Source organism: Dipodomys ordii, unplaced genomic scaffold, assembly GCF_000151885.1.
Source record: "Dipodomys ordii isolate 6190 unplaced genomic scaffold, Dord_2.0 Scaffold110, whole genome shotgun sequence".
NCBI lineage: Eukaryota > Metazoa > Chordata > Mammalia > Rodentia > Heteromyidae > Dipodomys > Dipodomys ordii.
In genome coordinates, this window is record NW_012267326.1 from 6,302,838 (window position 1) to 6,327,409 (window position 24,572).

Here is a 24,572-nt window from a genome sequence, read left to right on the forward strand (position 1 = left end):
ATTAAACATTAATGGATATGAACATCCCAAAAAAATAAATTCAGGCTTTATGTGACTCTTAGTGTAAGGAGAACATTACCTATGAAGTGGTCTTGCTATTAAGAAGAATTGAATCAAATTAAGCTTCAGATGCAATTAATTAAATTACTCTGCTATAGGAAATATAGAAAAATAGGCAAATATAGCAATGAAATCAGCAGAGTCCAAAGTATGGGAAAGTACTACAAATAAAATTCAAGAAACAAGGACACAGGAGAAAAAGAGACTGCAAAAGAATAAAGGCTTAATGTGGAGAACAAAGAACAGCTGACACCTGACACTGACCAAGAAGCATTGCACTCATACCATGATTTATGGAATGGCAACCCCTTTGTATGGTTACTTAATAACAACAAATATAAAAAGAGACTCAATGAAGATGTGAACACTGGCAATAATAATAATTCTAATTCTCAGAATCTACAAATATTTATCCTATATGACAAAAGGGACTTTGCAGGTGTGATTAAGGATCTTGACAGAGAGAAATTACTCTGGATTACCTACCCAATGTATCACAAGGAGTCCCTTTTTAATTTTTTTTTTTTTTTTGCAGGGGGAGGGTGGTTAGGAGGAGGCAGTACAGGGAATAGGAATTCAGGGTCTTGTTCTCCCCCTTAGCTTTTTGCTCACAGCTGAAGCTCTACTACTTGAGCCATGTCTCCAGTCCAGCTTTTTTTTGGTGATTAACTGGAGACAAGAGTCTCAAACTTTACTGCACAGGCTGGCAGATCCTCAGATTTCAGCCTCCTGAGTGGCTAGGACTATAGGAGTGAGCTTCCAGCATCCAGAATCTAGTTTGGTGTTTTTTGTTTGTTTTGTTTTAATGATGACACAAAAGATGTACTCTCTTTGAAGTATATAATAAATAGTTAACTGTAGTCATCATGTTATACATTTCCAGAAAGCACATGGCCTATAACTAGGGTCTTAACCTTTCCCTGGTAGCTATCATTCTGCTTTCTGTGGCTTTCTTTTTTTTTTCTTGCAGATTTCACATCTATGTAAGATCACAAAATATAGTGTGCCTGCTTTATTTCACTTAACAGAAAGTCTTCCAGGTTGATCCATATTACCACAAATGGCAGGATTTTTCTTGTCTTTTCTTTTTCTGAATAACATTTCCATGTGTGTACCTGTATATCACATTTTCTTCATCCATCTGCTTGATAAACATGTGCAAGTTGTGTCCATATCTTGGCTCTTATAAATAATGCTTCAATGAACATGAGTACAAATCTCTTTGAGTAGTGATTTCATTTTATTAGATTTATACTCAGAAATGGGACTGCTGTATCATATGACAGGTCTTTTTTGAGAAATCTCAGTACTATTTCCTATAATGGCTAGCCTAGTTTATATATTCATACCAACAGTGCAAAAAGGCCCCCAACAGTGCAAAAAAGGCTCCTCTTTTTCTACATCCTCACCATCAATTACAATTCCTCTGATTTCTTGACAAGAAATATAACAAGTTGGATATGACCCTGCATATGGCTTTGATTTGCACTTCCTTGATGGTTACTGATGTTTAACATATTTTCCTAATCTACAGGCCATTTTGATGTCTTCTTTTGACATCTTTTCACATACTTTGGCAATTTCACATTTTTTTGTTTTTTTGGGGGGTGGTATTTTATGTGTCTTTCTTTATGTTACTCAGTTATATGAGCTCCGTATACATTTCAGACATTAACTTTGATAAGTATATGCTTTGCAATTATTTTGTTCCACGGTAGACTGGGTTTTTTGTTGCTGTTGTTTTGCTGTTTCTTATGCTATGCAGAAACTTTTTAATGTAGTCCCACTTGTTTTTTATTAGTTTGCCTGTGCTTTTGGTATCAAATCCAGAAAAACCATTGTTAAGACAAATATTAAGACAAATTTTCTGCTTTCTTCCAAGAGGTGCTTTTTTTTTTTTTTGGATGGTACTGGTATATGAACAGGGTCTTGTCCTTGTTAGGCAGGTGCTTTACCATTTGAACCATGCCCCCAAGCCCTTTTAGTTTTCTTCTTTTTTTGAATAAGGTCTCAGATTTATTTTATTTACACTTCCCCCATAAATGGGATGATAGATAGATAGATAGATAGATAGATAGATAGATAGATAGATAGATAGATAGATAGATAGATACAGACAGACAGACAGACAGACAAACAGACAGATAGAGATAGACAGACAGTAAATAGACAAATGCCCAACCTTGTTGATAAAGAGGTCTTTGACTTTTTGCCCCAGCTGGCCTTGAATCAAGATCCTCTTAATCTCTGTCTTTTGAATAGCAAGGACTACAAGAATCAGCTACTTGGGCTGGCTCTTTAAAAGTATTTATATTTTGGGGTCTTATATTTAAATTTTTAAATTCATTATGCATATAGTGTAAGATAATCTTCAATTTCAGTTCTTTTGCACCCAATACCATTAATTCTTAGACTTCCATTTTCCTAAAATGTACTCTTAGTATCTTTGTCAAAAAGGGGCTGTGAATGTGGCTCAGTGGTAGAGTGCTTGCCTTGCATGCACGAGGCCCTGGGTTCGATTCCTCAGCACCACAGAAAAGGCCGGAAGTGGCACTGTGGCTCAAGTGGTAGAGTGCTAGCCTTGAGCTGAAGAGCTGAGGGACAGTGCCCAGGCCCAGCATTCAGGCCCCACGACCAACCAAAAAAAAAAAAAAAAGTAGTTGGTCATATATGTGGGGAGTTATTTCAAAGTTCTTTAAAAGAGGGAGTCATCCTAAGGGTAAGTCTTTATAAGAAGGAAATGAAGAATCAGTCAGAGGAGATATGATAGATTATGAAGCAGGGGTCAGAGAAAAAGTTTTGAAGATGTTAACTACTAGGTTTGAAGATGGAAAAAGGTGTTATGAGATAAGAAATGCAAGCAGCCTCTAGAAACTAAGAAACTGTCCCTTAATATCTTTAGAAGGAATTCAATCCTGATGATATCTTGGCTTTATCCCAGTGAAAACCATTTCAGACTTCGAACCTCAAGAAGCACATGTGTTGTTATAAGCTAAGTGTGTGATAATTTGTTATAGCAGCAATACAAAATTAATATGCATTCGCAAATGACAATGCATATCTTATTTGGATCCTAACTTTTCTTAGAGTAATTTTAAATGTTGGAAATCTAAATGCTAGATATTTGGTATCGAGGAATTGTTTTTATAAATGTATATAACATTGTATATAATGACATTTTTGTTTGTTCTCTGTTTTTTTTAAGAAAGGGTCTTACAGTGTAACCCAGGCTGGCCTGAAACTCTGTGAGTGGCCTCAAACTCATTGCCTCCAACTTAGAATCATCCTGCCTGAGCCTCCCAAGTTCAGGTATTATAAGCATGGGCAGCAACATTAATCACATGTTAACTTTTTTTTATAATAATGACATTTGAACTCAGGGCTTCACAATGTATTGGGCAGGAACTCTACCACTTAAGCCAACTTTTTAACTCAGCTTTTCTCCTTCCTTGCTTCATTCCTTCTTTGCTTCCTGCCTACCTGTAGTTAGGTTTGAATTCAAGACTTTGGTCTTGCTACATAGATGCTCTGTCATTAGTCATGTCCTTAGCCACATGTTTATCTTTAAAGAACACTTTTCCTTGAGATACAAACCTAACACTAGAAAGCACTATGAGTAAAAATATGACATCAATGAATTATGACAAAATGGTGGAGCAGAATTGGCTATGTGCTGAAGAATGCTGTGGCTGAATTTATTTTACTACCTATTTTTATGTTTTTATTTAAATCTTTGCTTTTTTTCTTTAAAAAGTATAGAATGTTGGGTGCCTGTGCTTAAACCTATAATCCTAGTTACTCAGGAGACTGAGATCTCAGGTTAAAGCAAGCCCAGGTAGAAAAGCCTAAGAGATATCTCCAAAATAACAAGCAAAATGCTGGGCTAGGAGCATGGTTCAAGTGGTAGAGTGCCAGCTGTGAGCAGTAAAGTTGAGAAAAGCACAAGGCCATAAGCTCAAAATCAGTACTAGAAAATTAACTAATTATCAGAGCAAGCATTATTCTAAATAGTGAAGTGTTAGACTATACTCATGAAACACAAGAAAAGCAAAAGGTTTCTCACCCACCTTATTTTTTGCTGATCCTGGGGGTTGAACTCAGCACCTAGGTACTATCTCTTAGCTTAAGCCACAGCTCCACTTCAGGCTTTTTTGTTTGTTAATTGGCTGATAAGTCTCATGGACTTTTTGGCTGGTCTGGCTTCGAACTGTAACTCTCAGCCTCCTGAGTAGCTAGGATTATAGGTGTGAACTACTGGTACCCAGCGTGTGTGTATGTGTGTGTATAGATCTCCTGGTGTGTGTGTGTGTGGTGTGGTGTGTGTGTGTGTATAGATCTCCTGCTGCTCCAGGCTGGTACTCTACCATTTGAGTCCATTTCAGTCATTTCTACTTTTTGGATTTTTAACGGCTAATTAGAGATAAGAGTCTCATGGGTTATCTTTCTACCTGGGTTGGCTTCAAACTGCAATCTTCTTATCTCAGTCTCCAGAAATACAGGTGTGAGCCACTGGTGCCCAGCTTGCCTACACTCTAAACTCATCCTCATCCTATGTATTCTGGCCTAAACACTAAAAGCAACCAAAAGTAAATAATAGAAAGGAGGCATGTCATTATACTTTGGTATTATATACAGAGAACACTGAAAGGAAAAACACTCACAAAATGCAGGAAGACAAATCTTTTAATTATACCATGTCTAGGCTAACCACGAAAATTAATATACCAAATGCCATTCCATTTCTACATATCATAAAATACAATTTTCAGAAAACATAATTGTCAGAACAAATACCATTTATACTACTCTCAAAACTATAAGTTATCCAGGAGTAAATCTAACAGAAAACATGAATAAGACCAACTTGGAGAAAATAAGCATCAAAGATATTAAAGATGCCTAAACAATTTTTATGGTCAATATTATAAGGATATCAATTCTCCCTAAAGAATGATGTCCAGTTAATTCTTATTAGGAAAAAAGCCCCATTTTTTAGTGTAAGTTGACTAGCTGATTCTAAAATTACATTGGCTAGTAAAGACCCAATAATAACCCCTGTGCTGATAAAGAATATGCTAGGTGAACATGATGTGGCAAAAATCAGGATTTACAAATGGAGCCATAAATAGTTTTCTAAACTTCTATTTGGACATCTTTCAACTTTAGTAGAATACCTATGCCTCAGGAATAAAACTAACAGGAGCAGTCTTCCAATTTGGTCCTTGTCACTTCCTTAGAAACTCAAATATCTCTAATTATAACCCTTAAAGTTAAAAACATCTCTCTCTAAAAGCATAATACATGTCTAACAAGTAGAAAAACCAAAATTCTAAAAGTCAATTTGGGGACTAAGGCCAAGCTTCAATTTTAGTGTGTTTTTAAATCCTAAAACTCAAAATAAAAATAATGATAATAATAGAGCTGGGAATGTGGCTCAGTGGTAGAGTGCTTGCTTAGCATGCATGAAACCCTGGGTTAAATTCCTCAGTACCGCATAAACAGAAAAAGCTGAAAGTGGTGCTATAGCTCATGTGGTAGAGTGTTAGCCTTGAACAAAAGAAGCTCAGAGACAGTGTCCAGGCCCTAAGCTTAAGCCCCAGGACTGGCAATATAATAATAGTAATAATAATAATAAATCCAAGTGTGGTGGCTTACATCTTTAATTCTAGCACTCTAGAGATTGAAGCAGAATGAATACAAGCTCAAAAACAGCTTGGACTACACAGGGAGATTTTATCTAATTAATTAACTAAACTCACATGTCTTGTCACTACAGCTACAGTTCCAATTCAATAGAATGTATAAAGTGTCAAATCATTTAGAGCAGAAATACTGTCAAAGCAAAATATCAAGTTGTTTTATTTTTTTGCGACAAGATCTTATTATGTATCCCATGGTTGACATCAAACTCACAATCTTCCTGCAACCATTCCTGAATGCTGATATTATATGCTCGAGCTACTATGTCTGGCTTCATCAGATTATTTTTATATAAATAAGTCACTTAACAAAATGGGGCTGGGAAGGTGGCTCAGTGGTAGAGCACTTGCCTTGCATGCCTGAGACCCTGGGTTCGATTCCTCAGCACCACATAAGCAAAAGAAAAAAGCTGGAAGTGGCGCTGTGGCTCAAGTGGTAGAGTGCTAGCCTTGAGCTGAAGAGCTGAGGGACAGCGCCTACCAGGCCCAAAGTTCAGGCCCCACGACTGGATCCAAAAAAATAAAAAAATAAAAGGTCATCATAGAGTGAAAGTTTATTAAAAAAAAAAAACAAATTCATTTAACAAAGTCACTTAAAAACTAGAAATAGTGATTAACTCTCAGTAGATCAGGTAGATAAGAAAAGGAAAATATGACCTGATATTTCCACTTCTGGACATATATCCAACAACAATGGTTCTTAAAGTGAGTGGGAATGGGGAATACACAATGGTACTATCAAGAGGTATGCAATCTATTAAGTACAAGGTCATATTTGGCAGTCCCACTGATGGACATTCAAGTACATGAAACACCTGTTTAAAGGAAAGTGAACCTACAAGTTAACCATCCCATTCTCCTTTCTCACATGGTTGTAGTGCATGAATTTTCCAAAATTACAACCAACAAATAAATCAAGGGAAAAAAATCAAATCTACTTTCATTTATAGATCCAAAAATTATTAAAAGTTCATCAAGGGCTGGTGTCAGTGGCTAGGCCTGTAGTCCTACTATTTGCCAGCCTTGAGCAAAGAAGCTCAGGAACAGTGCCTGGGCCCTGAGTTTAAGTCCCAGTACTGGTGTGCATGCATGTGCATGCGCGCAGGCGCACACACACACACACACACACACACACACACACACAATTATGGGTATAAGTACTAAAAAAAAATGTGTCCACATAACAATGGGAGAAGAAATTCTAATTCATCCCATTTTCTCAGTGAGAAAGAAAGCAAGACCTTAGTTGACAGTGTTAATGGGAGAGACTGGCAAGTTTGAGAATAGAGGAATAATGTAAAATAGTTGTTAAAAGTGAAAAATGAATGATGTAAGAAAATTCAGTATGACTACTAGGCAGTATTAGGTGACATCTTGAAGTTTCCAGAATTTAAATTGAAACCAGTTAAAAGGATTTTGTGTTTTCCTCCATTCATCTTTATTGCCCTGGTGCAGGTACAGGATAGGCAGGAGTCAGTTAATACCTAAATTTAGTATCACATGAGGACCAAAAAGCAAGAGTGAGAAAGGAGATGAAAAATAAGAATGAACGTAAGAGGAGTCAGGGCAAGAAGGTGGATTGAAAACATTCATTATTGCTCCTGAAAGGAGAAAAATCTAATGACACAAAAACAAACAGATTCTAATCAGGGGAAGAATGAAGACTACAAGGAGTTCCTGAGGACACTGGAAGTATGGAGAAGCCAACAAAGCAGAATAAAAGTGGCAACGAATTTGGAACCCTTGTCCAGCTTCCCCAGCTGGAGACAAGGAATTGGGAACACAGTAAGACCAAGTAAAATCAGACAGTCCTGCCAAGGAATTACCAAACTCAAATGCAGAGGAAAAAGAAACAAATCTCACAAACCTTTCAGCCAATCCAGGGACTTGGGAGGTGGGATCAATCTGCTGTGACTGGCTAGTGTACAAAAACAAAGACATTCTGTATCTCCCATATCACAGAGCAATAAAATGTGGTCATCTTGAGGTTTCTCTTGCAGCCCAGAGACAAGCAATAACAGCTTAACCGCCCAGAGGACACTTTGCCACAGATCTGGGTTATAAATCAGTTATAAGTGGTGCGGGAGGACAGACCAACTGGCAGGGAACAACAAAAGTTTCAGCTGCAGGAAGCTAGGCTACAGCCAAAAAGCCAGTGGCGACATGAGACAAGAAAACTGCAGTACCAGGAGAGGAAGGATTGGGAAAGCCCCCTAAGCCAGGAAAAAAAAGCACTTGGACAGGGGCTGTGTGTCCCACCACAGAAAATTCTGTAGTATCCCCAAAATTGAGGATCTGCCACCAAGCGATACAGCAGCTTAAAATAGTCCAGCACAGCCATTTATTAGATAGAGGCAGCTATATACCTAATCTGGCAGATACGAGCCAAACAATAAATAGAGGCATCTGCTGTCAGCTTCATCTCTCAAGTCTCTTCCCCTAGGTAACTAATGGAGAAATAGCCCTCACACCCAGGCCCAAAATGCACACCCAGACTTTCGCAACCAGAGATATCTATATGTAAATAGACATATAAGAACAATTAAAAACTCATAATTGAGCAAAAGAGCCAAGTAAGAACATGAAGCTTAGAGTTTAAGCCCTGGTACTAGCACCCAACACAAAAATAACCACCACCAATCCCAAATCATGGACATGAGCTCCACTTCCCAAATTTAATTGAAACAAAACAAATAACAGGCTGGGAATGTGACTTAGCGGTAGACTGCTTGCCTAGCATACATGAAACCCTGGGTTCAATTCCTCAGTACCACATAAACAGAAAAGGCCAGAAGTGGTGCTGAGGCTCAAGTGGTAAAGTACTAGCCTTGAGCAAAAGAAGCTCAGGGACAGTGCCCAGGCCCTGAGTTCAAGCCCCAGGACTGGCAAAAAAAAAAAAAAAAGAAAAACAAACAAAACAAAACAGGTGAAAGCCTAGGTATCAGAACAGAAGTTGAAAACCGGGTATTATACGTTGAAGGAAAAGCAGAGGAATTTGATCAGTCAAAAAGACATACCACAAGAATTTTAAAGACCTCTCAAACTCCATCAAAAGATCAAATCCAGCCAGGTGCAAGTAACTCATGCCTATCTATTCAGGAGGCTAAGATCTGAGGATCCAGCCAGTTAAGACAGGGAAGTCCATGAGACTCTTACCTCCAACTAACCACCAAAAAGCAAGAGGTGAAGATGTGGTTCAAGTGGTAGAAAGGACAGCACCCAGGTTGAGTTCAAGCCCCAGGACTGGCAACACACGTGTGCACCATGCAGGCATATGCATGCACACACAGACACACTCAAACACACACAGAATAAAATCTACAAGCTATGGGAAATATATGAGAAAAAAAGAATTAATAACTGAAGACATTAAGAACTTATTCAGCAAAATAATGTCACAGAAAATTTCCCCAACCTCGATCTTTTTTCTCTAAAAAGAAAAGATCAAGCTGGGTGCTGGTGGCTCACACCTGTAATACTAGCAACTCAGGAGGCTGAGATCTGAGGATCGCGGTTCAAAGCCAGCCCAGGCGGGAAAGTCCGTGAGACCCTTATCTCCAATAAACCACCAGAAAACTGTAAGTGGTGCTATAGCTCAAGTGGTAGAGTGTTTGCCTTGAGCTGAAGAGCTGAGGGACAGTGCTCAGGCCCAGAGTTCAAGCCCCACAACCAACAAAAAAAGAAAAAAAAGAAAAGATCAAACATCCTTTAGACACACAGCAAAAACACTAAATATTCAAAACTGCAAAGGAGAGGAGTCAAGGAAGGTCCATTAGAATAACACGTTTCATTGCAGACAGCAAAACAAAAGGAGAGCATGAAAAGACCTAATTTAAGGCCCTGAAAAGCAACTTTTAACCAAGACACTATCCTTCAGAACTAGAGACATAAAAACTTTCCATGATAAAAGCTGAAGGAACTAGGCCACAAGAAGTACTTAGAAATATCCTACCTGAAGAAAAAGATAATCAAAAAGAAAAATATAGGAAAAAATAAACCCTACTACAAGAGATTAGCAGAGCAGGAGTGGAAAGAAGCAAGCATAACAAAAACAATAAAGTGACAGGAAATGTGACATACCTCTTAATATTAATGTTAAATGTCAATGAGCTCGCCTCTCCAATCAAGACACAGAATAGAAACTTGGGATTAGAAAACAGGATCCAATCATTTGTTGCCTGCAAAAAACATACCTCACTGACAAAGACAAATACAGCCTCAGAGTAACAGGATGGAAAAACACCTTCCAAGCAAATGGACACTCAAATCAAGCAGGAAGAGCGATCCTTACAATGCTGCCACATCACTAATGGATATATATCCAAAAGATAGTAAGTCAATATATCAAAAGGACACCTGCATATCTATATTTATTGCAGCACTGTTCACAATTGCCAAATGATGGACTCAGTCAAGGTGCCCAATAAATGAATGGATAAAAAGAGATATGACTAGCTGGGTGGATCTGAGGACCATGGTTCAAAGCCAGCCATGGCAGTAATGTCCATGAGACTCTTATACCTCCAATTAACAGAAAACCCAAAGTGGTGCTGTGGCTCAAGTGGTAGAGCGCTCACCTTGAGCTGAAGAGCTCAGGGACAATGCCCAGGCCCAGAGTTCAAACCCCACAACCAACCAAGAGAGAGAGAGAGAGAGAGAGAGAGAAAGGTGACTGATACACACATACACACATACACATGCACAGACAATGGAATATTTCTATAAAACATGAAATCATGTCATTTTCTGAAAAACAGATATAATTGGAGACATCATATTGGGACGAACCAAATTTAAAAAGTAATGGTATATTTTGTTTCACTAAAACACTACACATAGACACATACATATGTTTATATGTCTCTGTGTCCATATACACAATTAGTTATGTAGATAAAGAACATCAAACTCCTCTATTTAGAAGGGAAAAAGAAAGTGAATAATTTTGTGATAATACAAGTATACATAAAACAGCATAAAAAAACTCAATGGAAGTTGTTGATCAATAGAGGAATGGGAGGCAGGAAAAAAAAGCTGACACAGTGCCAGTTTCTTTATTCAAGAGGCTGAAGCAGGAAAACTGCCAAGTTTAAATAAAGCCAGCATAGGCTACACTGCAAGATCCTGTGTCAAAAAAAAAAAACAAAAAACAAACAAAGAAACAAACAAAAAACAAAGAAACAAAAAACAATACAATGAACATCATATGGCACAGTCAGATTCAAATTAGGTATACTGAAGAAATGAGTTTCAGAATTTAGAGCTACAGAATAGCACAATCCTCAAAAATAATGTCACTTTTAAAGTCTGAATCAGCAGCAATCACATATCTATAGTGGTCTAAAATTAGAAGTTGTAGCATTACAGCAATTACATGTACTGCTATAGCCATATGACCATTATTATGTCTTTCTGTTTAGTCAGACAGGTATATTTACATAAAGAAATAGCCAGCCCTCTATATTCAAGAGTTATGCATCCTCAGAGTCAAGTAACCTCAAAAGGAAAGTATTTGAAGAAAAATGATGTATTTGTACTGAACACATAGACATTTTTCCTTGTCATTATTCCCTAAACAATATAGCAACTATTTGCATAGCATTTGAATTATACTAGGTAAATCTACAAATTAAAGTATTTAAGAGGATATGTATAGATTATATATAAAAACTTTGGGCTGGGAATGTGGCTTAGTGGTAGAGTGCTTGCCTAGCATACATGAAACCCTGAGTTTGGTTCCTCAGTACCATATAAACAAAAAAGGCCGGAAATGGTGCTGTGGCTCAAGTGGTAGAGTGCTAGCTTTAAGCAAAAGAAGCTCAGGGACAGTGGCCAGGCCTTACGTTCAAGCCCCAGGACTGGCAAAAATTACAACAACAACAAAAACCAAAAGCCTGTATTAGAAAAGACCTGAACACCTGTGGGCTTTAATATTCAAAGGAGGGAGGCCTCTGAAACCAATCCTGTTAAGGGGATTTGTTGGAGGTGTTTTAAAAAATCATATGTATTAGACATTATACATTTTATTTCAGGATTAAATTACGTATAGCAGTATTTTTTAAAGTATGTATATTATGACAAAGCAAACAAGACTTGAGAAACAAAGGACCTCCACTCATCTGGTCCTATCATTACTAAATGACCCCATGCTGCTGACCACATATATGGTATATATGTGCACATCTGAGGGAAACTAGGAGAAGGGCACAGAAGCAGAGGGAAACAGGAGAAAACATACAACAGCGGTACCATCAGCTGCACTGGACGTTGATCAAAACAAACTAAGCAACTCAATGGCAGTGATGGGAGGGAGGGAGGGAAAGAGAGGGAAAGAGGGAACAGCTGACACTAAGCAAAAGGAAAGAAATGTACATATCACCCAATGTGGAAGAATAGCTGTATTGTCAAAACTCATAGAATTCACAAACTTTATATATAAACCATGATAAAGACAATTTGCCCCATGGGGGAGAAAAGTATATATTAGATATTAGTTATACATTTTATTTCAGGATTGTAAAGGGAACATTTAAATAAGGACATGAAACAGGAATAATGACACACGCCTATAAATCCAGCATTTATGAGGCTGAAGCAAGAGGATCAAGGCCAGTATATAGTTAAGATTCCATCTCAACAACAACAAAGGAAGACACTGAATGTAACAGGACCGAAAACCACTAACCTAAACAAATTCTCATGCATATGTATAGCATAATAATATAAAGGGACAATGTTAATAGTAAAAAGATCATCAGCTTATATAGCAGATAAAATGAACAGGAAAGATTCATATACACTAATAAGTAGATAAACTGTGCTCTATTTTTTTACTAACTTAAAATTGATACATTTTATGATATGATAACTTATAAGAAATAAAACTGAGATCATCTGATGTTGAAAAGTAATGTCCTTGGGAATGCCAAGTGCGCTGAGGTTTTGGATTTCCAGAAGAAATACTAGCATATTTCTAAACCTAGCACTATTATAATATAAATGGTACTTATTATTTTCATCATTTTTCAGTGTCAGCTTATTGTTACCGCTGCTGTAGGCAGACTGTAAATGCTACTAATCCTCACAATGAAGAAAAGTGAAGAGACAGCTGACAAATAACAGGTCATCAAAAAAAAATATATTAAAGAAGAAATAAGAGTCAGATGCCAGAGGCTAACATCTGTAGTCCTAGCTACTTGGAAAGCTAGGATTGGGAAGATCAAAGTTTAAGGACAGCCTGGGCAGAAAACTTCATAAAGACCCCCTTGTCAAAGAACTAGATGAGGTGGTACAAATCTATCATCCCAGCTATAATAGGAAGTATAAAGTAGATTGAGTGGCAGCCTAGGCAAGTGTCCAAGGAAACTGCATCTCAAAAACCAGAGATAGAATGCCTGCCTAGGAAGCATGAGGCTGAGTTAAAATGGGGAAGGGAGAAGGAAAGGTATAGAGGCATCCTATTCTACCTAGGTTCAATACAGTCAGTAGAATGATCAAAATTACAACCTAAGAGCCAGGAGCCAGGTCTGTAATCCTAGATATTCAGAAGGCTGAGCTCTGAGGATTAGGGTTCGAAGCCAGCCCAGGCAGAAAAGTCCATGAGACTCTTATCTTCAATTAAGCACCAGAAAACCAGAAGTGGTGTTGTGGCTAAAAAACGGTAGAGCACTAGTCTTGAGCAGAAAAAATTCAGGGACAGCAACCAGGCCCTGAGTTCAAGCTCCACAACTGACAAAAAACAAAAACAAAAAACTATGACCTAAGGCAACATACTAATAGCACACTTAGTATATAAAAGAAGGAAATAGTAATACTGGTTTTCTAAAGTCAATTTAAAAGATTAAGTGATCAATACAAACAAAACACTTGAGATAGCACCTAAGAATCACCAATGACTCTTTAAGCAGTGGTTATCATACTTGAAACTTAATTACCATATTGCTTAAAGAAATGTGAAGGCCTCTAAAACTGCAAGATTGTCCTCAGCAAAAGTCAAATGCCAGAGCATATATATCATACATATACTTATTTCCAAATTTTACTTCTCCAGTTATGACATCTGTCCATTTAATATTTTAACTTTGATGTTAAACTCTTCAAACCTAACATAATCAAAACCAATCTTTTTACTTCCTTCACCCAGCTTGTTCTGTTTTTAGCCTTCTCCATTTCAGTATATAGCACCTTTTTAAAAAAAATTTATTTGGGGTCTGGGAAGGTGGCTCAGTGGTAGAGCGCTTGCCTTGTATGCCTGAGGCCCTGGGTTCTATTCCTCAGCACCACATGAGCAAAAAGAAAAAAGCCGGAAGTAGCGCTGTGGCTCAAGTGGTAGAGCGCTAGCCTTGAGCTGAAGAGCTGAGGACAGTGCCCAGGCCCAGAGTTCAGGCCCCATAACCGGACCAAAAAAAAAAAATTTATTTTGTTGTAAAGATGATGCAGAGGGGTTACAGTTACATAAGTAATGAGTACATTTCTTGTTGAACATTGTTAACACCTCATTTTTCTACCACTTCCCCCTCCCAGCCAAGTTGTAGAGCTCATTTCCAACATAGTGTCTTGTGAATATCACTTCATTGGTTCACCCTTTGTTTATCCATTTTGTTATTCCCCTTCCCTTCCCCAAATCAGATAAATGTATATACAAGACAGAGTACCAGAATCAAAAACAGTGACTACAGGGGATAAACCAAAGGGAAAAAGAAAAGAAGGGGAGGGAAGGAGGGAAGGAAAGGGCGGAAAGAAGAGAGAGAGAGAGAGAAACAACTTCATACTGTAGATTAAAAACAACATCAACAACAAAAAAACCTCATTTCCCTATCTTGGAAATTAGCATCATTTTGTATGGTCATATGAACATAGCTATTGAGCTACTGTGATCCTCTGCTAGGACTATCCTAGACTTATACTAATTCTTACAAATGAGGGAAAACATGTGGAACCTATGTTTCTTTGGGTCTGGCTTGCTTCACGTAGTGATTTTTTTCCCCAAGTCTTTCCATGTCTTTACAAATGGGGTGATGTCATTCTTTCTGATGGAAGCATAGCATTCCATTGTGTATAAATACCACATTTTCTTGACCCATTCATCTACTGAGGGGCATCTGGGCTGGTTCCATATCTTAGTAAATAATGACACAGCACCTTTCATCCCTTGTTCAGACAAGACAATTATCCCTAATTCCTTCTCTCAATATTTACTGCCAATCCCAAATGAGGTCCTGTTGGACCTACCATAACTCAAACCTCACATTTTCCACTTTCTCTGCACTGCCACTGCTACCACAGCCCCTACCATGCAATCCTAGCTACTTAGGATCCTGAGATCTGAGTATGGATCTTCAAAACCAGATTGGGCAGAAAAGTCCATGAGACTCTGATCTCCAATTAATCAAAGAAAAAGACTGAAGTGGTACTGTAGCTCTAGTGGAAGAGCACTAGCCTTGAGCAAAAGGAGCCTAGGGACAGTGCCCAAACCCAGAGTTCAAGGCCCAAGACTGGCAAAAAATAAAATAAAAAGTCTTTAATAAGGCTCTTTCTACCTGCTTTCCCAACTTCATCCTTCTTAACATCTCTCATTTAAACTCTAGCCATGATGACTGGCCTTTTTCAAAACTAGGATCTCTTAATTTGCTAAATCTCATTCCTATTTCTTTAGTGTCTGCCACTCAAATGTCACCTCACTTTGTTGAGGTGAATAGGAACACTCCCTTATTCCCTTCACTGTTTTTTCTCCAGCCCATTTAATACCATTAAACACTATAGGGTTTTTTTTGTCGATCGTGGGGCTTGAACTCTGGGTTTGGGCACTGTCCTTGTGCTCTTCAGCTCAAGGCGAGCGCTCTACGGCTTGAGCCACAGCACCACTTCCGGTTTTCTAGTGGTTTATTGAGATAAAAGTCTCATGAACTTTCCTGCCCAGGCTGGCTTTGAACCACGACCCTCAGATCTCAGCCTCCTGAGTAGCTAGGATTACAGGCATGAGCCACCAGCACCCAGCTAACACTACAGGTTTTATTCACTCATCTATGTAACTTCTCCACTAGAACCTAAATCCACAAAATCAATGGTATCTATCCTTTTATTTTTTCACCATCCTATCCAGTCAATGGAATACTAAAAGCCTGTACTTGATAGGTCAACAATATATATCTTAAAGAGAATGACTGAATGAGCCTTTCTTGGTTTTTGTTGTTGTTGTTTCTTTGTTTTTTGAGACAAGGTCTCACTACGTAGCCCAAGCTAGCCTCAAGCTTGCAATCCTCAGCCTTCTTCCTAGTTTAGTTCCTGAATGCTGGGATTATAGGCACATGCTATCATGCCCAGCTGCCTTCTGCTCTTATTCACAGTTGTTTAAACAACATCCAGAATAAAGATGATATTCAAAATGTATTGAAGCAAGCCAGGCACCAGAGGCCCATGCCAGTAATCCTACTCAGAAGGCTGAGATTGGAGGGATAGTAGTTTGAAGTGCTGATGAAAATGCACTGTATACATAAAAAATTGACAGATTGAATTGAATTGAAGGGTAAATTTTTAAATGATTTTTTTTAGAAAGAAAGAAAGAAAAGAAAAGAAAAAAGGTCAGCTAGGCATTGGTGGTTCATGTCTATTATCATTCCTAATCAAGGATCTAAGTAAGGATCAGGGTTCAAAGCCAGCCTGGGCAGAAAAGTCCATAAAACTTTTATGTCCAGAGGGGTTAACAATGCTCAATAGGATATGTACTAATTATTTTACAATAAAAATATTTAAAAAAGAAAAAAAAACTTTTATGTCCAACAAGCCATATGAACGAAAGTGGAAGTGGATCTGTGGCTAAAGTGGTACAGCATCAGCCTTGAAAGGAACAGGGCTAAGGAAAAACACCCTACCCCTGCGTTTGAGCCAAGTCCCACTACATGTGCACATGAACATGCGTGTTGAGTGCAAAAACACACACACACAATTGATGATTCAGAAAAAAGTGAAAAATACCCTTGTGTAGATAAGAAAGAGGTATAGCATCTAATTCTCAAGTGGAAGAACTGTCATTAAGTGAGGAAAATTATGCATAACAGCAAAGAATATTGACTATATAGGTAGAAATACCTATGTAGATTAAATGGTGGCAGCTTAAGACAAGTCTCTCCTAGTTGCTAAACTGTTTCAGGCTGCACTATCTAGTAAGGAGCACAAAAGAGAACATGTACTAGAAAGACCTTGGATCACACCCTTGAAGGAGTCATAGGACCAGCTAACAAAAAATCACATCACCAAACAGAGCAGAGTTCAACAGTATAACAGAAAACTTGAGAGGCTATGCTACCACAGAAACCAGCCGTGCTCCAAGAAATGAAACTGCTCAACCAGCACCAGCTGACAATATATCCTAGAAGTGATATGCTGACTAAATTTACTTAAAGTCAGTAAAGAGGTGATATATAGAGAATAGAGAATTTATACAGCATATATACGTCACAATAACAGCACATAGAATATATACAGGTGATGTATACAGAAGTCAGTATATGAAAGGTAAATAAATATTACCAAAGAGGTGTGCTACAACAGCCTATGTATATGCCTTTCTTTCAGAGTAAATAAATTTAGCTTATTTCTTCAAAAAAAATATTTAAATGACTAGTAATAAATACTAACTTTTTCAAAACTTTAACAAAGAACAGTTCATATGTAATGGAGCATCAAAGCAGTAAATCCTCAAACTATTTTAATAAAAAAGTCTAATTTTTCCAAAACTTACAGGGAGTTCACCATTACATCTGCCTCATAACTGTAAAGTCTTTCTTTTCCAGGTACGTAAGTTTAAAAACATTCTATTCACGGGATATAAGGATAACATTTTTAAAAAAAATCCTTCGTCCAACCGAAGTTCTGGAAAGCATTTTAAGGCAACACTGCCACCAGAAGACTACTAAGGAAAGTAACTGGTATCAGCTACAGAACTGGCTAATTGCAGACTATTTACCTGGTCTCTCTCCGTAGCCACATTCCCACCTCAACCTGCCAGTTCTACATACTAAATAGCCATTTCTTCTTGTAGCTCATCCTTTAAAACACACACACACACACACACACACAACTTTTCTTCTTTCATCTCCTGTCCCAGCACCAACCAAACCCGGCAGCACATCCGAGTGAGTCCTCGGAAAACACTGTGGTCAAGCAACACGACAAAGCAGCGTTCAGCTGCTTTCTGGGTCGTGCAGAAAGGCCAAGCATACAGACCATGTCATGGGGTCAGCATCTCCGCTTTAGCTTTCACAGCAGAGGCAACCGAGGACTCGTTTAAGTCCTCCAGACGATTTAGAGAAGAGAGATCACAGCCTGCCAAGCACCAAACGTAAGGAAGAAAAGAAAAGCAATACACCAACCATGGGGGGGGGGGAGGGAAAGGAGAATTCTTTGAAATCTTTGAACTAAACTTCGTATCCGAGCCAACGTCCTCCACCAGCCATGTGCACACGTGAGAAAGTCTCCGAGCCCCTGTACTGCATCTAGGTTATCTGTTCCCTTCAGCGATGCACAACGTCCTGGGGCCCGTGTTCCGGAATCGCCGCGTCTGTCATTGTTTTACAAGTGTGGAAAAACTTGGGTGGTGGTGGTGGAAGCGAGTTCCCGGCGGGCGCGGGCTGGCGGGCGGCGCGCCGCGAGACCCCGGTGCTCCCCGGCTCGCGGGCCGGCGCGGCGCCGGGCACCTGGGGGTGGGGGGGGAGGAGGTCTCGGGCCGGACGCGCCGCCGGGTTAAAGGGCCGCGGCCGAGGGCCGTCCCGTCCCGCCCCGCGCTTACCCGGTAGTTGCTCGAGCCCACCCAGCCGACGAGCGCGTCCACGATCTTATCCAAGCGGCTCGGGTCTTCCTCCAGATCCGGGATGGCGCTGGGGGAGCCGAGGTAGAGCAGGAGTTCCGAGCCGGCCTGCAGTCGGCTGCCCACCTCCTTCTGCAGCACCTGGGCGCTGAAGTACTCCGCGCTGCGGGGCTCCATGGCTGCGCCCGCCCGTCCGGAGTAACTTCTCACCGAGCGCCGCCCAGCCGCCACTCCGAGCCCCTGAGGGAGCCGGAGGGGACGCCCTGGCCCGCACGAGGCGCCGCTCCCGGGGCACGGCGGGGCGGCGTCGGGAGGGGGGGAGAGGGGGAGGGAGGATGGTGGGAAGCGCCAAACACCCCGCGGCCCCCAAACTAGTCAAACTCGGCGCCCCCCAGCCCCAGCCCGCTTCACAGGCCGCGGCCGCCGGTGACGTCAGCGCGCGCGTGACGTCAGCGCGACGCCGCAGAGAGCCCGCCCCCCCCCCGCCCGGCTATGGTCAGGAGGCGGCGGCGAGGGCGGCAGCCGCGGCCCAGGAAATCATTGGAATAAAGCGAGCGATCGCGGAATCTGCTGGGGACGGAGGGATCGGGGATGGGGATGGGGGGGCCCGGCCGGTCCTGGGGTCTAGCTAGGATCGGCCCTCGAGAGGGCTGGCAGCTCTCCGCCCGGCGCCTTGGACTTGTGAAAAGTTTCTGGTACTTGGAATCTCCCGCCCCCTCCCTCCGCCCAGGCCATTTCCTTCTAAAGCCAGACTGCAGCTTAATGTTCTTCTTCCTCAAAAACCTCCTTGTCTCTGCTCCCAGCCACCCCCTCAGTCACTGTGTCACACTTTGCTGTTGTTGATAACGCTGGATTTCTAAAGTGCATTCTAGAGGGTTGACCAATTTGTATTCACTGCTTGAAACCACCGCTGCCCCCCCCCCCCCGTACAGATTTATATTTCCATTACCCTGGGAAGTTCCCAGTCACTGGCTCCGCCCTGGGCCATTCAGAATGGCATTTTTAACTTGGTAACACAATTTTCCCTGTGGTAGGCATTTTGGTTTTTTTTTTCCAGTTTTTTTTTTTGTAATTAAAAATAAAACTACCATGATGACTAGACCAGTTGTTACATGGATTGACGTTTTCATTTATCTTGGGTAAATACCAAGGGCTGGAATGAGTAGTACTTATGAAATAAATGTATGTTAACTATAGAAGTCAAATGTCTATAGCTAGCGAAATATATCGAAACCCCACAGACAGGGAGAAGATCTTCAGCACCCATACAAGAGACAAGGGTCTCATATCTAAAATATACCAATAGCTCAAGAAATTAAATTCCCCCAAATAAAACCCCCAAAGAAACAACTACCCTATTAAAAAGTGGGCTAAAGACCTTAAGAGAGACCTCTCTGAAGAGGAAATACGAATGGCCAAGAGACTCATGAAGAATTGTTCAACATCTATGGCTATAAAAGAAATGAAATCAAAACAACATTGGGATTCCACCTTACACCAATTAGAATGGCCAAAATCAAGAAATCTAACAACAACAGATGCTGGCAGGGATGTGACCAAAGGGGACTGCTACTGCACTATTGGTGGGAGTGCAAACTTGTTCACTCTGAAAAGCAGTGTGGAGATTCCTCAAAAAACTACTCGTAGATAGGCTGGGAAGGTGGCTCAGTGGTAGAGCGCTTGCCTTGCATGCATGAGGCCCTGGGTTCGATTCCTCAGCACCACATAAGCAAAAAGAAAAAAGCCGGAAGTGGCGCTGTGGCTCAAGTGGTAGAGCACTAGCCTTGAACTGAAGAGCTGAGGGACAGCGGCCAGACCCAGAGTTTAGGCCCCACAACTGGACCAAAAAAAAAAAAAAAAACTACTCGTAGAGGTTGGGGATGTGACGTAGTGGTAGAGCGCTTGCCTAGTATGCATGAAGCCCTGGGTTCAATCCTTCAGCACCACATAAACAGTGCCTCAAGTGGTAGAGCGCTAACCTTGAGCAAAAAGAAGCTCAGGAATGGTGCTCAGGCCCTGAGTTCAAGACCCAGGACTGGCAAGAAAAAAAAAACCAACCAGCTGGGCACCGGTGGCTCATGCCTGTAATCCTAGCTACTCAGGTGGCTGAGATCTGAGGATCAAGGTTCCAAGCCAGTCAGGGCAGAAAATCCGTGAGCCTCTAATCTCCAATAAATCACTAGAAAACCAGAAGTGGCTCTGTAGTTCAAGAGGTAGAGCGCTCGCCTTGAGCTGAAGAGTTCCCAGGCCCAGAGTTCAAGCCCCATGACTGACAAAAACAAAAACAAAAAACTACACATAGAGCTCCCCTATGACCCAGCAATTCCACTTCTGTAAATCTACCCAAATGTCCAAAAAAAAGGCCACACCAAACCTGTAGTACGATGATGTTCATTGCAGCATTATTTACCATAGCCAAGATTTGGAACCGACCCAGATGCCCCTCGGTAGATGAATGGATAGAATTCTATGCTTCCATCACAAAGAATAACATTGTTCCATTCATAAGCAAATGGTAAGACTGGAAAAATTAAGTGAAGTAAGCCAGACCCAAAGAAAAGCAGGTCACATGATCTCCCTCATTTGTAAGAACTAGAATATGTAGAAGATACTGTTAAGAGGGGATCTCAGGAGCCCAAATGCTTAGTGCAAAGAACTATATATAATGAAGTATATTATTAGCACAAACTCCAATGAATGGAAACAAGAGGCTCTCATTAGACACTGTATATGTTTTTTTCTCTATTGTTGGTTTTTTCTTTCTTCATTTCTCTTAGCTTTTTGTACTTCATATTTTGCATAATAACGCAATATGTGAAAGGGAAAGGGAATTACAGAAACAACAGAACAACGGATGAACCATAGCAACATTGATACTCACTTGACACTATCTGGGATATGAACATTACAACTTAGTGGGGGTAGGGAAGGGTAAGTGGGCGATAAAGAGGGATGGGGTAATGATGATTAAAAACAAATGTACTTAATGTCTTACCTATGTAACTGAAACCTCCCAGCACATCACCTTTTCAATCAAAAGATAAAATTAAAAAAAAAGAAATCAATTGTCTACCAAAGTGACTGGACCATATTAAATTTCTGCCAGTAATGCAATCTGGCTTTCACAACATCTGGTATGGATTCATCTAGTAGGTGTAGGAAAGAATGCCCAGGGCTACAAGGTTCCATTTCTAAGAGGGCAAAAGGCTCATATACCCTTGGCCAATGATTAAGATAATGGCCCTGTATCAAGGTCAGGTGTGTGACTGGAGAGCATAATGAATGCTATGTGACCTTCTCCTGGCAGCCTTAAACCAGGAAGGACAAAAAGGATCAAATGTGCAGGCTTATGCCTTCCCACACATGGGATGGGCAGCCAATGTGTAGGTTTCAGTCTATTTGGGAAAGGCCTCCAAGGATGCTACCTTAGAAGCTATAAGAATAGAAGAATTATAAAGAGTAGTAGACCTCAAATTTGTGCCACGCATTCATCCTATTTTTATCAGATAAGCCTAACAACTTCCATGAAATTAATCTTTACCTGACTTTCTGCCTCACCTCTTGAGGTATACTGTCCCAGTTTAGGCAACTGGCTCTTAGTCAACTTCCCATCATATAAGCTGAGGCATACCTTCGCTTAGGTAGTAATGAGGCAGACCTTCACTTAGGTAGTAAGTCACTGGTTACTATCCACTTCATGGTTATTTTATTATACCTATGGCTGAATGGTAGACAGACCCAAGAACTTCTGGAAGAAGTGCTACATAAGTAGTACTTATAAATAGCCCTTAGCAAGTGCTACATCAGTAACATTATAACCATTCTAGTGGGGGTCGAGTGGTCTAGAAAATATTCTAAACACAAGTGGTATAAATCGTCCTGCCAGTTATTCCCAACCAACATTCAAGGATTATTTACATAATGTCTGTCCCCTCAGATACACAAAATGCTCCTGGAGCATTGCTGTTTCCCCTAGGATCCTGCCAGCCAAATAATGGACATTCAATCAACCTGAATTAAGGGAGTAAATTAGGTGAATAAAATTAGCATTTGAAATAATCTTAAATTTTCCACATTCAAAGAAATATAACTGTTGTCTATTTGGGGTATTTGTGTTTTTATTTGGTGCTAGTCCTGGGGCTTGAATGCAACCTCTGAGCTTTTATCCTCTAGGCTAGTGCTTTGCTATTTGAGCCACAGCTCCACTTCCACCTTTTTTGGTGGAATTGGACATTAGAGTCTCACAGACTTTCTTTTCTGAGCTGGATTTGAACTTGGATCATCAGAGCTCAGTCTCCTGAGTAGCTAAAATTCCAGGTGTGAGCCACCAGTGCTTTAGCTTCAGTATTCTGTTCATTTGAAAACTTTTTTTCAGTATTTCTATATTTAACATTGAATTGTATAGTACAGTTTCTTAAATCTTTAATTACTTATAGCTATGTCTCAATTATATAAACTGTGGTTACTTTATCTGTCCTCACTGTGTTAGTTAATGTTATATATCTGCATGACTTGAGCTAAGGGGTGCCCAGCTAGATAATAAAACATTGTCTCAGGCTGGGTGCCTGTGGCTCATTTCTGTAATCCTAGCTACTCAGAAGACTAAGAGCTGAGGATCACAGTTCAAAGTCAGCCCGAATAGAAAAATCCATGAGACGCTTATCTTCAATTAACTCTCAGAAAAGCCAGATGTAAAGCTGTGGCTCAAGTGGTAGAATGCTAGCCTTGAGCAAAATTACTCAGGGACAGCACCCAGGCTCTGAGTTCAAGACCTAGGGCCAAAAAAGAAAAAAATTGTTTCTGGTTGTATCTGTCGGAATGTTTCTGGAAGAGATCAGTATTTGAGTTGATTAATTGAGTAAAGCAATTGGCCCTCCCCAAAATGAATGCACTAAATCCATTGAGGGTCTAAATAAGAAAAAAAGGAAGGGTTTAATTATTCTTTGCTTGATGCAAAAGAGGCATTTTTGGTACTCAGGCATCTTTTTTTTTTCTTTTTCTCAATCATAGGGCTTGAACTTAGAGCCTGGGTTCTATCCCTGAGCTCTTTTTCTCAAGCTTAGTGCTCTACAACCATCCTCAGACATCACCCTCCCGAGTAACTAGCATTACAGGCATAAGCCACCAGCACCTAGCTAGCTATTCTCTTGATTTTGTTTCTCTGGAAAAGTCTGATGATGCGCTGTGCTAACTATTCCCTGGATTTCTCAAGTTTCTATTCTTAAAGGGTTACACAAGGATTTAAAAGGAAGAACCTGCCCCCAAGAAATCCATATGAGGGCTGCTGATAACCAGGAACAATAAGTGGTATAGAAAAAAATGAAATAAAATGCAGAAGTCTAGGTTTAGCTCTACCTGTCCTTGGGAACAAAACTGATGGCTGCTTTCCCTCCAGTTGTCTCCATTCACCTGTCTGAATGTATATTGCCCAATTTAAACACCATCATGCTAGATAGTCTTTAAGGTATACAACAACTCAATTTTCTTTGGGTTATAAAATCACATGACTGCATCTAAATAACAATGACAACTAAAAACATTCTCAGCCATTGGCTTATGCTTGTAATTCTATCTACTTGGGAGGATTCTATCTACAGGAGGATCCCAGCTGAATGTCTGCCCAGGCAGAAAAGTTTATGACACCCCTCTCAGTCCATGTGCCTTAACAGGCACATAGGAGCTGATACTGGGAGGAACTTGGTGCCAAGCTAGCCTGGGCAAGAAAGTCTAGATTTTTATGTCTACAGTGGAAAGCTAGGCATGATAGGATATGCCTATGATCCCAGCAAAGATGGGAAGTGTGAAAAGCAGGCAAATCGAGGCTTATACATGCACTAAGTAGGAAGTGAGATATCCTAAAAATAATCTGGGAGTGGCTAGATGGCATGCCTCAGTGATGGCACACCTCCCTAGCAAGCCTGAGGCCTTGAGTTCAAACCTCAGTTCAAAACTGCCAGAAAAAAAAAATCAAATATATTGCTGAGTGTTGCTGGCTTATGCCTGGAATC

The 24,572-nt window shown here is 40.3% G+C and overlaps 1 protein-coding gene across 1 annotated transcript in view; it reads right to left on the minus strand.

Moving 5' to 3' along the window:
- The window catches only part of Clasp2 (cytoplasmic linker associated protein 2), a 203,186-nt gene extending 184,319 nt beyond the window's left edge, over window positions 1–18,867 (minus strand). The window contains exon 1 of the mRNA XM_013028474.1: window positions 18,547–18,867. Coding sequence (XP_012883928.1) covers window positions 18,547–18,741 — 195 coding nt within the window. The 5' untranslated portion in view covers window positions 18,742–18,867. The remainder of the gene's footprint in view (window positions 1–18,546) is intronic.
- Window positions 18,868–24,572: the final 5,705 nt, after the last annotated feature.